At 39.7% G+C, this 17,758-nt stretch overlaps 2 protein-coding genes and 1 pseudogene across 11 annotated transcripts in view; all 3 read left to right on the forward strand.

Annotated features, from left to right (window-relative positions):
• Nucleotides 1-6,259, forward strand: part of LOC110060734 (uncharacterized) — a 40,369-nt gene extending 34,110 nt beyond the window's left edge. For 3 of the 4 annotated variants that reach the window (XM_089288412.1, XM_089288414.1, XM_089288415.1), the window contains 7 exons: nucleotides 118-274; nucleotides 801-3,073; nucleotides 3,535-3,583; nucleotides 3,751-3,873; nucleotides 4,066-4,308; nucleotides 5,330-5,407; nucleotides 5,662-6,259. In XM_089288412.1, coding sequence (XP_089144538.1) covers nucleotides 118-274; nucleotides 801-3,073; nucleotides 3,535-3,583; nucleotides 3,751-3,873; nucleotides 4,066-4,308; nucleotides 5,330-5,407; nucleotides 5,662-5,855 — 3,117 coding nt within the window. In that variant the 3' untranslated portion in view covers nucleotides 5,856-6,259. The remainder of the gene's footprint in view (nucleotides 1-117; nucleotides 275-800; nucleotides 3,074-3,534; nucleotides 3,584-3,750; nucleotides 3,874-4,065; nucleotides 4,309-5,329; nucleotides 5,408-5,661) is intronic. The other variant, XM_089288413.1, reaches the window with a different exon arrangement.
• A 2,724-nt stretch (nucleotides 6,260-8,983) lies between these two features.
• LOC110060719 (uncharacterized) overlaps nucleotides 8,984-17,758 on the forward strand; it is a 50,670-nt gene continuing 41,895 nt past the window's right edge. For 3 of the 7 annotated variants that reach the window (XM_020767513.2, XM_020767515.2, XM_020767512.2), the window contains exon 1: nucleotides 8,984-9,184. Coding sequence is in view for 1 of the 7 variants with exons in the window: in XM_020767512.2 (XP_020623171.2) it covers nucleotides 9,129-9,184 (56 nt within the window). In the remaining 6 variants the exon portion in view is untranslated. Of the gene's footprint in view, nucleotides 9,185-12,469; nucleotides 12,745-15,946; nucleotides 16,004-17,758 lie in introns of those variants that run through there. The other 4 variants (XM_089288431.1, XM_089288434.1, XM_089288432.1 and 1 more) reach the window with 2 other exon arrangements.
• LOC149113533 (uncharacterized) lies at nucleotides 13,412-15,553 on the forward strand (annotated as a pseudogene).

Raw genomic sequence — 17,758 nt, forward strand, 5'->3', positions numbered from 1 at the left:
TATCAAAATCACCATCAAATGACATTGTTTTCGGTTGATGTAAAATACGTTCGTTATGCTTGTACCCAAATACCGTTCATCACCTTACATTTATATTTTCTCCTCTTTTCATTGCAGACTGACCTTCATTTACATTGTGATGAGTGGGACAAACTGCTCAGTAGCGGGCAATGGGAACCAAAGATTATAATTCAGAAACTGCCTCAGTTTCTTCAGTTTGTAAAGGAAGTTCAAGGCTTTGTTGTTCGTGAGATGCAAAGAAACAGACTAAAAGGTGAAATAAGAAAAGTTTTTTCAACTTTCAACTGAACGCTGTAACTTACTTGGTGTTTAAGCTATATTATAACCCAATTATAAGATGCTACGCACGCTGTGATTTCGGAAAACGTTTTGCAACGGTAAAACGCGGAAGGTCGTAGCATTGTCTCAGATACTCGTCTGGTAAAATCTTTTTGGTTGATCTGCCAGATGATGAAACAGAACATCAGAGTTTCTGGAACTAGACTCCATAAGAACACTCATCCGAGGAAAGAACATGACATATTTCAAAACTGCTAAGGTATTTAGCAGAAGAAAGAAAGATGTTCACAACCGAAGAAAGATGTTCACAACCACGTGTTTCAAAGTATCTTCCAGTTTCACCAACAGGGCAGGCATTACAGCCCATATAGAAAAACCTATACACAAGGCCCCGTACTGGGGAAGGGACCGATGTAGGTTAATTTAAAAAATTATCATTTTCTTTCCTCGGATGAATGCTTTTTCTCACCAGCTAATAATTAATTTATGTTTTTGTACAGCTCCTTCAGAGATTCTTGCGCGGGGTCCTTTAGCTTTGGAAGCTTATAATAATGCCCTGGCTGAAGGAAAAACGTGTGTCAAGAGGGTGCCCTTGATGTTGATTGGACAAGACCGATCAGGGAAAACCAGCTTGAAGAAGTCATTGAAAGGGATAGTTTTCAATCCAGAAGAAGATAGCACTGTCGGCATTGATGTGGATCGATATCATTTCAAAATCATGAGAGAGATTTGGTTGGCAGGAAAAAAAGATGAAGAGTCAACGTCTGATGCAGAGGCCATTTCTTTTGAGAATAACGCAGCACGGTTGGTCGCTGAAAGATTAATGGAGGTAGACAGCGCTATTGGGAGTGCAAGAAGAGCTGGTGTTGACTCAGGAGAATTTGAGATAGCTGATATGCTGATGGAAACACATCTCCACGAGTCATTAACAGGTCCAGAGCCAATTGAGCCATCATCTGGAGATCTTACACCTATCGACACAATACACGAGCCTGTTAGACCAGCAGGGGAAGTAACTGATTCAACAGAACTGACTCCAGGAGAAGATGCTCTTGTCGCAACACAAGTACAAAAGTCACATTTTGAAGAGATTGCTGTTAGAACTGCAAAGCTACTTCAAAATGGCTTGGTAGAAAATAGCGATGAAATCCATTCAATTATGTGGGACTTTGCAGGACAGTCGGTTTTCTATGTGACACACCCACTCTTTCTCACAGCAAGAGCAATCTACTTGCTGGTCTATGACCTCAGCCAAAATCCACATGACATAGCCAAACCTGCCGTAAAGCAAGGAGTCTACAACACATTTCAAGATAGCTTTAATCTAAAAACCAATTTGGATTATTTGGATTTTTGGATGACTTCTGTGGCTTCCTTAGCCAGTCAGGATAAAGATGACGATGAAGACCATAAATCTGAGGTGTTACCAAAGAAGCTTCCAGCAGTTTTCTTAGTGTGCACTCATGCTGATAAACCTTACAGCGGTTGCGATTCATTTGAACTCGCCAAAGAGATATTTGGGACGCTTAAGAATAAGCCATACGGTCCTCAGTTGTCTGACGTATTTGTCGTTGATAACACAAAGTCAGGTAGTGAATTCGAATGTCTAGAAGTTGTGCGCTTGCGGGAGGTAGTACTTGATGTTGCCAAGGAGTTACCGCACGTAAATGAAGTTATTCCAATTAAATGGTTAAGATACGAGAAATGTCTTCAAACTCTGAAGAATGAAAGGCACCATTGTATCTCTCTCGCGCAAGCAAAACATCTGGCGTCCAAGATGTGCATCATTAACAAAGACAGTGAGTTCTTAACATTGTTGAACTTTTTGCATGATCTACGACTTTTAATTCACTTTGATGACACACCAGAGCTGAATGATGTGGTGGTCTTGGATCCTCAGTGGCTGATTGACGTCTTCAAGAAGGTAATTACAGTCAGGCCCTATCATTGGAAAGAGAAGCCATACGTTGATCTATGGTGTAAACTTGAGAGAGAAGGAATCCTAGAGGAAAAGCTGTTAAAATATGTTTGGAGTTCTCTGATTCCACAGACAGAAACGTACGAATGTCTTATTGCAATAATGGAAAAATTCAGCTTACTCTGCCCCTTGCCCTTGCATATAGATGGTTCGAGCAGGAAGCAGTATCTGGTGCCATCTATGTTGAAGTCACATCCACCAAACGCGATCAGTGATTTGGTTGCATCCGCACAAATTCCATCTCTTTTTCTTAAATTTGAAACTGGCCAAGTTCCTGCAGGCTTCTTTCCCCGGCTTGTTCTGGAGTTCTTTCAATGGTGTATTGACAGATTTCCGCGGCAAGAACCTCCACAACTCTTCAACGGGTTTGCGAGATTTTACATCCTTGAAGGAGAAGGCCGCTCTGTGGTCCTACTTTGTCACTCTTTGTCGATCGAGCTTCTTATCCTTACCAGTAATGAAACTTTGGACACTTCTGATGGGAACTTGGCTTGTGCTGTTCGTACCCAGCTTGCTTCGATGATTAAATGCATGCAAAACAAGTTCTTTTGGGTGAGGAACGTTGTATGTGAGCTGAATTTCTTATGCCCAGTTTGTTGTCCAGGACGTGAAGTCAGCTACTGCCGAAATCACCACGCAGAAGGCTGCAAGCAAGAAGAATGTCTTCACTTTTTTCGAGATTCTAAACTAGCCACTGGTGATATACAGGTCTTCTGCAGCAGATCCGCCACTGCCCAAGATAACCGAGTTTCGATCGCACACTTTGCGCCTTGGTTTCTATCTGAGCATGACAAGGTGAGCAGGGGTGTTAACGTTGTGCATTAAGTTAAAAGGTTCTAAGGAGTTATATTGGATATACGTATTTTACCGGATTAGGGGACAGAGTGTTTATAGCTACGCAAATACCTTAACGACTTCTCAGAAAAGAGCTATAAACTTAATCCTTTAATTCTCTTCAGCAGAGTCAACGATGCCCATTTAATGTTGAATGTGGCTTTTCAAATGGCATCAAAGAACTTTCAATCAACGTTGAACATCCTTATGATATGATAGGTGACCATAGCAACAGCATCCCCTTGAAACCTTCTTAAATTGAATATAACCGGATTATGGTCAAAAAAGGAGTTGGATGACCACCATTCTTGATCGCTTTTTATTTCACACTTCGCAAAGGGATAGGATAGGGATCTTGAAAGACATTAAATTTCGAAAGCAAACTTATAAACTAAAGTCATTCTCTCTTTATTTATCAAAAGCAGGAATTGTCTGATGAACATGATGGAAGACTTCTCACTTATGTGCAAGGTCTGCTCCCTTTCTTTCATTCGGTTTACTTCTGTCTGTAATAAAATTAGTTTTCAATTTTTTATATGATATGATCTACCCCTGTATACCATCCCTGCGAACAACATACAGCTTAGACCCTTTTCTAAAAGGTTTTTGCTGTGTACATGTGTTTAAATCTAAACTAGATGAGTTGCCAGGAAGATCACCTGCGATGCCTTGTAACGTATTAGGATCCCTTCAGCCGGTTAACCAATTGGAAGCTGGAATAGCCGATGAAAGTGCCGGGGGGCTTCTTCCTTTTTTACATGGTAAGATTCTCTCTTATTTCTTGTTCGTACCTCTCTAGAGATTCCATGTCTTTGGTCTCCTAAAATGTTTTTCATTCCTTTGCCTTATAGAAAAATTTTCTTTAAGTTTAGAGCTACCTTTTTTAAACGTCTCTGTCATTTTCACCAGATGATTCTCTAAATGTTTTCTTTTTGTGCATTTTAAATCTACAGGTCATTGCGACACATCCCTTGCATTACCTCGGGAAGTTCTTACAACTCTTCAGTCACAATTGTGCCATCCCGAAGATGTAGTAGATACACTACTACAGAATCTCCAGCTGGAATACACGTCACTGGAACATCCAGAGCCTGAGACCAGGAAGTGGGTCCGTTGCCTGGCAAGGAATGCAAACAATTCAAACAGACTAGATGTGGTGAAACACTTGAGACAGATTACACCTGCAGGAACCACTGGTAGGTGTGACACTGGCATTGTTGGTGATGATGATGATGATGATGACGATGACGATGACGATGACGATGACGATGACGATGACGATGACGATGACGATGATGATGATGATGGTGGTGGTGGTGGTGGTGGTGGTGGTGGCGGTGGTGATGGTGATGGTGATGATGACGACCATTGACAATTGATGGCGATTGACCGTTATTTTGGGTGTTCCTCTCTGATAGGTTTTGTTTTCTAAATGTTTATGTGCATGCTTATCTACTTACGTATGACCTTGGGTTTGAGTTTGGGCTTGGACCTATGTTTATGATTGTGCTTTTATATTTTTGCCCAAAGTGTGAATCATTCTTTGGTGTCGTTTTGCTTTTGTTTCCTGTCTTTTAGGGGAGGGAAAGATAATTTCTTTAACTCTACTGAAATATTGCAATGTAACACGTTTCTTGACATATTAAGTTCATTTATACCGACGTCTTGGAAGTGACGACAGGATAGATCAGAAAATTGCGCCTTGTCTCCGCTTTAGAAAGGATGCATACCGAACATGAAAGGAAAGCAGTCGCTTTCCAACATGGTCCTCGAACAATTAGATGGTTTACAATTTTCAAGGAAGGACAGAGCAATTGTTTGAACAACGTAACAGAAGGAGAAGCCTGATCTTATTTAACAAGATTTAGAGACCTTGTCATTATATGTAACATGCTAAAGAACAATCTTGACTCAGGATAATAATTACAGAATAAAAACTGAATTGCAAGGAAGGATAGAACAGGAAAGAAAGGAGGAGGGTGGGGGAATGGGAATGGTCCGATGAAGTGGTCGAAATTATTGGGAAGGTTGAATCACGTCACACCGCGCTGTGACGTTATCTGTAAGACCGATTACTAGCAAAAAAACGAATCATAACATGTGCGGTTTATATTTTTACTTCGTACTTTTCAAAGCGCTTTCATCGCATTTTCCAAGCCACTCAGTTGTGGTGACGCTACGTATTTGGTAAAATACTTACATCTTATTCTTTTCCAGGTCCATTGTTATCTGAAACTCTTGCTGTTCGAAATATTCCTTTTCAACAGAGAAGAGCGATAACCATTTCTTTGAGTGGTAAGGTTATAAGGATTGCCTTTTTTCAATTTCAAAAGTCTTAATCACGCTCTTTTCACATTGAGAGAATAACTTCGCCATATGTTTCGACGGCTTAATCATTGAAAGAGAATAAAACTGTCGCTTTAGTGGTGAAACACTTTATTTAGTATTATTGATTTGGCATTTGGGTTAGGGATTCGAAAATTTCAACTCTCAACAGTCTTCCTGACGTAAATTGGTTGATTTATTCACTTTAATCGTGTTTCGTATAGGCAGAGACGAGTGGAAGCAGGTTGCAGAGAAACTGGGCCTAACTCAATACGAAATTCATTTCCTTGACATTCGCACACGGAACCCAGCTGATGAGATGCTAGGTCATGTTACAAGGCGCTTTCACGTAACTGTTGGAGATCTTTATGATTTGTTAATCGCCTGTGAGTTACCTGTAATAGCCGACCTTCTGTAAAAAATTAACTAGTGTTTGGATACAGATTTGTAGGAATCAGTTCTTTGAGACTCATGATAGCATATCCACAAAATTGCATTTTCTGTTAAGATGCAGTTTGCTTTGTTTGCGCAGTAGAGGTTTGGTATCCGTCACGAAACTTCCATTAGTTCTCTCATATGGAGTCAGTTGAATTTCCTGAGATTACCAACGTGACTTTCTTTGGAATTTACTTGGATGAAAAGTTTTCCCTTTGCTACATTTTACAGGTAAATGAAACCTTTCATTTTATTAATGTAACTGCGAAATGAAAGCACTCGAAGAACTACCAAGCTCGACATGATAGGGAATCGACAGGGTTAGACCGCCTCAAGCACAATTTATGTGAATGCTTTCGAAATGAAATAAAAAGCAAGTTAAAAGGATGCGTTTTCCAATTGTTGCATAACGTGTATGGTGTGGGGGCTTGAAAGTGCTGGTGATCCTACGCCGAAATGTCACAATTGGTGTGATGGAAAAACTCTGCACATATGAGTGGAGTTTTACACATGTTGTTATTAAAGCAACAAAAAACAGCAAATAAAAAAGAAAAAAAAAGGAAAAAAAGAGCAGAGTGAACGGCGAAGTGCTCTGTCAATCCGAAGCCTCTTCATCCACATGGTCATTTGTCGGGCATTTGAAAATTTTTTCTGCCCGAAGGTCGGGCATTTATTTTTACAGATCCGCCCGGCCGGGGGATGGGGCAGTGCCAAACTCAATTATATATTTAAGTTTTTGAAATACGTAAATCTTTTGTTGTTCATTTCCAAATTTCCCGATATCGCGTATTTAACGTTGGAGGCCTACACTTTTCAAGCGAACCCAAGCCCAACTCTCACCCCCAGATGTGCAAAAATTTGCAATGTTACTTCTTTGTGCGCACCAAGGATCCGCCCGGCCGGGGGATGGGGCAGTGCCAAACTCAATTATATATTTAAGTTTTTGAAATACGTAAATATTTTGTTGCTCATTTCCAAATTTCCCGATATCGCGTATTTAACGTTGGAGGCCTACACTTTTCAAGCGAACCCAAGCCCAACTCTCACCCCCAGATGTGCAAAAATTTGCAATGTTACTTCTTTGGGCGCACCAAGGGTGGTGGAAAGTAGCCTTGACAGATTTGCAGGGCAAAACCGCTGGTGTAATTATTAGTCAATTAGAGTATTGATTGCACTTGAAAGTGCGATCGCAGAATCCAATCTAATCATTTAATCTAATCCGTTTAATCAAAAATTAAAAAAATGATTGCAGAATAATTACAATGATAACAAAGCTGTCTTATAGCTTGTCACTGGTATTCAAGCATAGAAATATGGGCATAAAGTCCCCGACAAAATAGAATGCCAGTTTACATATTGTTAAGTTTTGTTACTTTCCGAGGTGCACTGCTTATGAAAACCTTGACAATTGATACAGTTATTAAGATTCATTTATTTGTGAACAGTTGCTTCCATCGTCAATCAGGAACATACGATCAGGAAAATAAAGCTTTGACCTTGTCCCATGCGATGGGTCGGGTAGTTGAAGTCTCCCCGAAGCTCAGCGGAGGACATCTGTACAAATAAGCTAGCCTCACTTTGAAGAATATGACAGATGCCCGGGGGTGGGAGTATGAGGGTCAGAGGGTGGTGTTATGAGACGGAGCCATTAGGTAGCCATGTTTCCGGCCCTAACCTCGATCACTGCACATATTACGTATTACACGTGCACAACACTGCTCGTTAGAAATCAGCATTTCCCTTCATAAAATATATGCAAGATAAGGCTCTACAAACTACTTTTGATTAGCTAATTATGGTCATGTTAATTTCATCAGCCTCGTGCGGGTGATGAGAAATGTGGCTGTTTTGCAGTTGACTTGAAAATAGGGACCTAAATAGGGACGACGACCGGAAGTAAAATTTCCCCTTACCGCGCTACTGCGAATGCTAGACTCGTCGTCCACGTGAAGTTTAGGACGTCAAAACGTCAGGTTTGCCGTCCTGAACGAACGTGAGTATTAATCTATTTACGCCGTGTTTCTGAGGCAGAAAATGTAAATTAAACTATTGAAATGAAAGTTTGTTATTTATTTAACCTCTTTGCTTTGTATTAACTAGATTTTACGGCGAGTTTGGTGTAGAAATCGTTGGTGATAAGATTATTTTGGGTTTGTCGATTTGTCCGTTGTTGAATTTCCTTGTCAGCAAAAGTAGAAAATTAAATGAATTCAAAAATTGAAACTGAAATGACTCTCTGTTTCATTTTCTTCTGGTTCCTATCTACATGTAGGCTTTCGCTTATGTTTTTAGGATAGAATTTTATACCGTGAAGGTCGTTTTAGATAATATCAGGCCGAAAATTCGGCATCATTCATCTCTTCGAATGAAAACCTGATGTGAGAAATCGGGATTTTTCGACGTCAAATCCTCATGTAGGACTGAGAATTTGTTGTCGTCGATAGTACCGTTTTCGTAGCTCAAGAGAAACAGGTCTTGGAACTCGTGAAAGGAAGACATGGCAAAATTTTTAGATGGTTTTAGGTCGATGGTTACAAGATCTCAGTTCTGTTTACATGTACTCGCACTTGGTTTTCACGCCGTGAACGACGTCCTCGACCTAGTCCTACCACAGTTTTATTCGTCGTCGTCGTCCCATTCGTCGTCAGTGCTTAAGGTCCCTAATATCTAGATGAAGTTGACTTGATCAGAGATCTAGAGGACATGGAGGGTGATGTGGAATTCGTGACAGAGAGGTTGGTAGGATGAAATAGGGCGAGGAGTGGAGCTAGCAACGAGTACCTTACCTTATCTCCATAACATTTCCATTTCCTAAGCAAGGAAATGGAATTTTATTTCAGACACCCATGCAAGAACAAATCCCTCGGGTGCCGTGCGCTTGATAGTTATAAATTTTAACAAATGTTTAAAAATGAGGGGAATTTAGCGAGTGCTTTCATCAAGTAACTTAGCAGTTAAAAATATTTCCCTTGAGCAGAAAAGCAGCTGAACGTTAACCACCAGGTTTTATGTTGTCATTTCCAAAAAAAAAATTAATTTTCAAACAAAATGTGAGTCTCCGTTAGCAACGTTTTTAAGACCGAGGAGAGAGAGTGGTGAGAGTGAACTGGTACCGATATACTTCCCGGAAGTGTTTCCGGTTTTCTTGTTGTGGACGCGCGTTGCTGGAATATTATTATTCCGAATCGTTTCTTTATTTGAATGAATGATAGTAGCAAGAAAGTAAAGATCTAACACTGTAAACATATTTGAACTGATGGGAAGTTCCGGCTGGAATCGACATCGACGGCGATCGAGTGACTCAAAAGAACGGTAGGAAGTAACTTTTAATTTGGTGATAAGACTTATTTAAAAATGTTCTTTAGCTTAAGTGCTCCATGCTGAAGGCCAAAATTGTCTGTGCTATCAACAATTAACCCTTATTTATTGTTACCTTGAATTCTTATTTACATTTCCAAGTCATGTGCATGCAGCATTCGTGCTCGCCTGCTTAAAGAAAGGTTTAGTTTGCTGAAGCTTGAAATCAATGTTTACAATGTTTTTGACGCGCCTAGACAAAATCCATGTTTTTAATTTATATTTTTAACAATTCCCCAATACCTCAGTGCTTAACTTTTTTTTACATTCGGTTAAGCTACTATCTCGTCCAACAATTCACAGTCCAAGGAGTAATGAAGTGGATTAACTAGACACAAAGCGGCTGTTTGTGTCAACTGGAGAGGGAAGTAAATTCCTTACATCGGCAACATTGCAATTAATTTGTGTCTCTTCTAGTATGGTTTAATTTGAAAACATGACTTAGCATAACGTATTTGAAGCAACTTATGAAAGAGATATGTATATATTTTCTCTAACCTGGGTTTGAGACAGCCTGAGGAGTTGTATTTGTTTAATAAGAGCTCCTAAAAAAGCAAACTTGTAAAACTAGTTGCGTTCACGTAGTGTAACGCAATCCTAATCCAGTGACCCCACACAGCAGGGGCAAATTTAATACATCGTGAGTACATGCATGCAATCATGATTCGAGTGTGTATGATTTCTGCAAAGCTACATGTAGTTTGACCCACTAGCCTTTGACAACAAGTAACCACAGCCTGCATCATCAGGAAAGAATGTTTTGTAGCTCGGTGTCGGCAAATGGCCATGAGTTGTGGTGACCCCGGGGGGGGGGGGGGGGCACTGCCATATATGGGCTATGTAGGTATGTGCCGCTGTGAAGGGTACGGTTTTCAAGCAGTTTACTCTAGGATAGGGTATGTAAATCAGAGCGTTTGGGTCTAGAATAGGGTATCATTTTTCACAAAACTGACTGGTTGGTTGAAGGTTTTATCTGGAGTGAGGAAACCAGAAATTGCCACTCAAAAATATAAAAAAAATCAAATCGGCAAGTTTAAATTTACGCAAATCAGCCTCAACAGTGTCAATAGATGGGGGGATTTGGGGAGTTTACTCTAGTATAGGTTAGCAAAATTCAGCTGAACTAGCTCTGGTATAGGCTAAGGGTTCCAGGGTCACAGCGGCACATCCCCACGCAGAAATTCCCAAAGTACCCCCCCCCCCTCCCCGGGGTGGTAACACAGTGGCAGATCCAGACCTTGAGCTAAGAGGGGGGCCCGGTTTTGTTTTACTTGCCCTGCCCGCTTTTCTTCCTTCTGTCATTTCTTCTTCTTTTATCCAAAATAGGTGGTGGGGGGGGACCCGGACCCCTCCCCTAGATCCGCCACTGTAACAGAACAAACGATTCTTCTGTGTAGCTCAGCAAATGGCCATGATGATGCTCAGATCTGTGGTCAGAAACTAACGTAGCACAACAAATTCGTTGTGGCCATAATTGGTTGTCAGAAAACAAACTTTCCATGTTGTGTTAAACTTGCCAAAAGGTCGTGTTTGTGGTCAGAATGGTTAATTCACCTTTTCCATTTGTGAAAATAAGATGTAAATTCGAGCAACGTAAACAAATACAAACACAAAATTTAAAAACACTTGGCGACACGCTGTCTTGCAGGCTCACTGGTCAAAACTTTATTTTCTCAAGAAAGGTTTTTACAAGTGTTGGTGATCTGAAATTGAATTCTAAGTGTTGCCAATAATTCAAATGCCTTTCCTGGAAAATATTTGTCCAGTACAATACAACTGATACTTAGGGCCTGTTTACAAGGAGAGAGGGTTACCTTAGCAAGCAGGTTACCCTAACACTCACACATTTCCTTTTTGTTTCTTTGTCATGTTTACAAGGCAGCTAGGGTTACCCACATGGGTAGGTTACTTTATCTGTGTACTAGTGGGTTAACTTTTTCCCTTGTTAAAACACTCCAGGAATGTTACCTGGGTTAACTTTCTAATTGTTTCCAGACCCTTTGAGTATAACCATGCATTAAGTTGTCCTGGGTTGTTAGGGTTACCCTACCCTGCACTGCTCTAATCTTTGATTACTACTAGTATATAGATTTAGCCAGGCCTGATCCGGGTTGTTCAGAGCCCAATTAAGCTAACCCAGGATAAGCGAGAATTTAGATTTGAGACTGAGTTTACCAGAGGACAAGGCAGGGGTGATACATGCCATCTCTCCTTTTTGCATGAAACTTTGCCAGATTGAAGGTACTACCCAACAACTCTAAAAGACAAAGTTGGCCGGCTTTGGGATTTTTCCGTTAGGAATTAGACCACCACCCCCCCCCCCCCCCCCGTTTTTTTGCCCAAAATCTCAAAAATGTCACTAAAATAAGCATCAAATTTAGACACCACTCCTGCTTACAGAATACATTGATTTTTACTGGTATTTCACACAAATAAAGATTGGACCTATCTTAGTTCACACAAAGAGTTTCAAGTCATTTGAAGTGACAGGTGCTAATCAAGGATTGTCATTTCCTACCCATGTCACGCAACATTTAGCTATAAGGCAAATTAGCTCAAATTCTGACTCAAATATTGCTTAAATCCAACTTCCTTAATCAAAACTAATTTCAGCACCGTTTAGAGTCACCCTTAGCCTGATGAAATCAAGAATAAAATCTGTTATTTTTTGGTAACAAAAGCTGTTCAAACAACATGACAAGAAACTAGTTTTCACAAAGAGACAAGGGCGAAATCTAACAATATTAGATATTATAGAATCAGTGTATCAAAGTTATTTCTATGTAAATGTCATTAACAAAGTCTTTGAATATTATTTAGGGCAGTGGAAGCTCAATGAATACAAAACTCTTTGCAATATCCCTTAACCCTCGGGCATTCAAGGGGGTTGAGTGGGTGGATGCCATCCCCCCCAATAAGGTTTTTTCAACATTTTGAAAAGACGATTTAATCTAAGGGGCTGAAACTTTGAGTAGCTGTTCGTTCATCCTTCGCGAAGATTTGACATGTCAATTGTGTGTCCATCATTTTTACCTCATGGTATGTATATCATACCATGAGGTATAGTGATGGTTGGATTGGTCACTCCATTCCCGTTAGACAATTAATTTATGTATTAAATCCGCATTAAACATGAATTAAACACGTTTCCCCTGTTTCCCATACTAGGTTTGGTTTTGTCCACAAAGTCGCGTCATTGTTTTATGTTCATATATGTGGGGGGAGGGGGTGGGACAAAGGCGGTAGTACATGTTTACAAAATGGCGTCTGTTGTGTCGAGCCCGACGCAAAAATTGTCAAGGCGAGTTTTCCTTCCTTTCGTTCCATCTTTGATCAAAATACACGTTTGAAGACCTCACAAAGGAACAGGAAATGTGCTCAAGAAAGCTCGAGTGGAAATAAATGGGTTTAAAGTCTTAAAAGTTGCGATGTCTCTAAGATACATTTGGACGACGAGGAATAGAATGCACAAAACGAACTATTCGGAATGAATGCTTTATGGTCTGAGGAAAAAGGTAAGCTGCCCTCCTTCAACTGTATTGCATTTGAATTTTCTAAAAATACTCGCAGAACGTATGATTTAAAGTTAAATGCGCTTTTAATATTTCGCAATTCGCAAGGAAGCTGTTCGGAAAATGACACATGACAAAGGACATCGATGAAGCTTTCGTCAAGTTCCACTCTCGCTGGGACTTAAATGCCACCACTGTGATAAGCTATGGAGATTGAACACAACTGCCAAACAAACGCTAATGCCAAACAATATACGCCAAATAACAAATACCATAACAAATACAAAATATCAAACAACAAACAAATGCCAAACAGATGATCTGTTACCTGAATACCTACACCAAGGTCGGGAGCAAATGATTATCGAAGGTAATCCTACAATACCCGAGCAGTTTGAAAATCAAAATAAAATACCAGTTCAGTTGTCAAGTAATTGTCAGTACAGAAATGCAGATAAAAATGTGAATGTACGGAATTCTAGAGCTACCATTTGTTGAAAGCTGAACTTTCTAGACTAGCCGTTTTGTACTAGAGATCTGACGTGACATTGCGTGACAAGCCGAACATTCTAGATAAGTCGTTTTGTATTGCCTTGTAACCCGGATGTGACGTTGCATGAATTGTTGTACCCCCCTATTGGGGTTGTAGAAACATGTGCTCGAAGAATAAATATGGAGTCCAAACACCATTATCTCCCATCCTCAGTTTAGAATGACGAGTGAAAGAGAACCCTCCAGAATTTCTTACAAAATGTTACCAGACTTTCTAATGGCCAAAAAAAAAAAAATGTCGGTGAAATTATACAGAAAGAAATTAATGTCATGAAATCCCCCAAGCTGAAGGCTATGTTGTGTGGATACCATCGTTGTCATTTCGTAGAACGATATAGAATTCAAAATTCATGATTTTCTCCAAGAAGTATTTCATTGGACAAAGTTTAAGCTTGTGTATTTTTTGAACAAGGACTCCAAAGCATAAAAACTTGCCTGTGTTTTGTATGATAGCTGAAGGTAATATTTTCAGAAAATTAAGGCAGCTCCAAATGAAAACGTATCATTTTTTGAGCAGAATCATATCATTGAGTAGAGATTTGGTGTCAAATCCTGGTCCAGCAAATGAGTGTTGCAAATCAGTACCTTTTATATCACCCACAAATTCTGTCTGTTTATTAAAATTCAGATTGTTTCAGCTAGGCAGAACTGCACTTGATGTTGGAGGAGGTGGTGATTGCTTTTTTAAGGCTCTATCACATCGACTCTATGAAAATCCTAATAGTCATTTCTATGTGTGCAGTGTTGGCATTCAGTATTTAGTGAACCACCTGAACAATTTATAGAAAGTAAAACTGAGCATTCTTGGCAAGGTTATTTGGAAAGAATGTCATGTCAAGGAACATGGGCTGATGCTATCATAATTCAAGCTGTTGCCAATTGTCTTTATTTATCAATTCATATTGCTGAATCAAATCCAACTTTTTCTCCAGTTACTGTTGTTGAACCAGTGAATGTTACAAATGCCCTAAACATTTACACTGGACACCTAGATGAATTCCATTATGTTTCCATAGTAGAAAACAGAACAATGGAGATAAGAAACAACAGCAAACAAACAAAAAATGCAGAAGAAAACAAACGAGTTGATGACGGTGAAAAACGTAAGGCTTACAGAAGAAAATACATGAGAGAATACAAGAAAGACAGAAGAGCTGATGATAACTTTAGAATAAATGAGAATCAAACACGAGTACAAGGCTGCAACATTAATAGCAAAACATCTAGGAACAAGAAACACCAGGCTGCTAAAAGAAGAAAATTGAACCCAGAACATGTCAGAGAAACTGAGCAGTGCTCCCTCAGAAAACGAAAAGCAGAGAACCCGCAGCACATAAGGCAAATAACCAAACAGTCGGTAAGAAAAAGACAAAAGGCTGAGGCTCTGGCAAGTGTACCGCAACTAACATGCAGCAGTCATGAGTTTCAGCCACAGGAAAACAAATGCGATGCAATTTCTATGATAAATTTGTTTTACCAAAAATTTGCATGTGGCCCAGAATATGTATGCACTTGTTGTGACCAATAATGTGGTCCAAGTGCCCTGTAGTGAAATGTGATCCAAACAAATATAGGGCATGTTCACTAGACACTGTTGAGTCCTGTCTTACTGGTTTTAAAAGTGTCAATGACACTGAATGGATCTCCATGACTTGCAAAAAAAAAAAAGTCTAAAAAAAGTCTAAAAAAGCAGTTGTCTAACTTGCAATCAAAAAAGGTCTAAAGCAAGGCAGGTTACCCAGCTGTTCTAAAGCCAATAAGATTGGTTTTCCTTATAAGCCTAATGTATTGAATTTCACATCACCAGAAGAGCGACTAATATCACCTCGTACTGACCTTTTATGCAAATCCGTGAACTACCTAGGGGTGGTCAATTGTCTATTCATGGAAACATTGTCAATATGCCAAGTGATGTAAATTCAACTGTTCATTGTCTCCCAGGGCCAATAGGTGAATCACAGACCATTCCAATAAAACTTAAAAGGCGACTTGGTTACTAGCATCACTATCAGTTTCAGAATGTCAGACCTAAGAAAGTATTAGATGCAGCCAAATATCTTGTAGACACTAGTGAATTATTTAAAACTGAAGGCATAAAAGTGCAAAATTCATGGGTAGATGGCATAACTTCACAATCAAGCACCCATGAAGAGTGGGGTGAGTTTTGTTCAAAACCCTAACACATTCAGTGCTGATGTGCAAACTAATGAAATTGTCACAAATCGTCAAAACAATATTTGCACTGCTGATGTTCATAATCCAGACAGAGAAAAAGACACTGAAGGATTATGTTTCCTGTCAAAATGTTATTTATATTAGATGAAGACCTTATTTCTATAAACATGCTCAACTAATGGCTGCTTATTAACATGATGCACTTTTCAACTAAAACACCTTACAAATAGAACACTTCTTAGTTCCAAAAGAGGCAAAGGACAGCACTTCATAAAATAATTACCACATACCATGAGGTAGCTCGAAGGAGCCTTTGATTTACATTTCCTTAGCAACTGCTAGTTTCATGTGGGTTTGGCCAAAAGTCAACTTTTTTGACACAATTCTGTATTTTTTCCAGTTTTCTTCATGAAGTTTCAGAAATTCACCAATTTGTACATTTCATATGTATTCTGGCTTGATTTTCTATCAATTTCAGTTATTTCTTGGCTTTTAAAGAAAAAAAAGGAAAATCCAAGATGGTGGATCCAAGATGGTAGGTCAAATGACGTCATTTGATATTATGTGACGTCACAACCAACGAATATGTCATCATTTTGTAGCACAAGTTCAGTGCTATCTAATCAATGTAAGTTTAGTTCACTGTGCCTTAAGTGAACAAAAACCCAAGGGGGTTCCATCCACTTTCCCCTTGTGCCACGGTGGGAATACGAATTACATGTAGCTTGTACGTCCAAGGGTTAAATGACAGTGCAAAACACCTCAATTCTATTCATACAATCTAAATATGGGAATGAACGGCCATGATGTTTAAATTCTAAAACACTGAATAGTTGGATGAGAGTTTTTCTCGGCATATCTTGCTTTTTAGATTACTCTTGAAACCCTGCTTAATCATCACAGGTCAAATACTTTATCTTGCAATTGATTATTGTCAACTCTTCCTTTACACTCGGCATACAAACTCGTCGATCCTGAGAAGTATTCTTTGCTAAAATTATTGTTTGCCCTCATTCCGAGATCACAAAACCTCCAAAATATTGATTTTTGCTGCATCAGGCATGCAAGTGAGTCCTGGTAAACACGTGTACAATCAGTTGAACTGTAAGGTAAGCTTTAGCTAGCTTTTATGAAAATGCGTTTTTCTTCTCAAAGTTCCTATACTGAGTTAACCGCAGATAAAATTTATACCTCAAAGATGTTAGCACAAAACACTGTAAATAATTGCATGTCTGCGAGTAAGAAGATGTGTGAAAAAAAATTCTGAGGAAAAATTGAGCCTTGAGAAGATCTGGTAGCTGAGATTATCTGAAACCTAGGGTCCAAGTGAGCAGACATGACAACATACACGGCACCAGTGCCTTAGGTTTAGCAAGGTTTGGCCCTGGTTGAACTTTTTGAATTTTTCTAGGCACTCAAGAAGCTTGGGTGGCTCTCGGCTACTGTTTTCTTTTCTGCTCAGTAACCTCCTGTGGACATGCATAGCTCCATAGCGCTGTGAAATAAGTAATGTTTTTTTTTTCTGGTCACAAGACTGTATTACATATTCTACATGGTGGATGGTAAAGTAGCTGTCAAGTAGTACTGTCTTCGTATTGCAAGCCTGGTCAAGATCTATTCTGCTTCATTTTGAGACAGACCCTTATCAGCCTGGTGTATGGCTAGTCAGCCACTTCTGTACATCACAGACAACATGCTAGAGTACTGGGCTATTTGGTCTGCAGCAAGCTACTCTTCTTTGCTGGACATTTTCCTGCCACTACTGTCTTGCAGAGTCTTATCTTACTGCACTCATCCACTACATTTTCATCCTGTCCCCTCATCTTCCAGGAATGTTCTTTTCGCATACGTGTTCACTTTCTCAGAAAAGCGTTCAGTTCCTCTTCATGGTGTTTTCAGAGCCATCCCTTTGAGATTTCTCGTGTGGATCATAATCACAAAAGGACATTTGGGATTTTAACCCATTTTATCTTGACGCTGTCCATGCCGTTTCTCTCTCTAACCTCGTTAAGTGTTTACCCGCATACACGTGTCTCTGCAGACTGCAAAAGACTGGTATGTTTTTGTGAATCCCTCCCCAGGGTGGGAGGAATACACTCTCGTAGCTTTGACAACTTGGAACTCTTCTTAAATAGATTGTGAAGTCCTAGACCATAGTTAATAGAGGTAGGTAAAGTCTGCATGCAAGCCTAGTGGCTCATCAGGTCGGAGCTTATCCTGGTTTCAGTGGTATGAAGCGACTAGGAGTACTTCTACTCCCCCCTGGATGGGATGCTAGTCCATCGCAGGG

This window comes from Orbicella faveolata, unplaced genomic scaffold (genome assembly GCF_042242905.1).
Source record: "Orbicella faveolata isolate gen_17 unplaced genomic scaffold, um_ofav_v1 contig_15, whole genome shotgun sequence".
Taxonomy (NCBI): Eukaryota; Metazoa; Cnidaria; class Anthozoa; order Scleractinia; family Merulinidae; genus Orbicella; species Orbicella faveolata.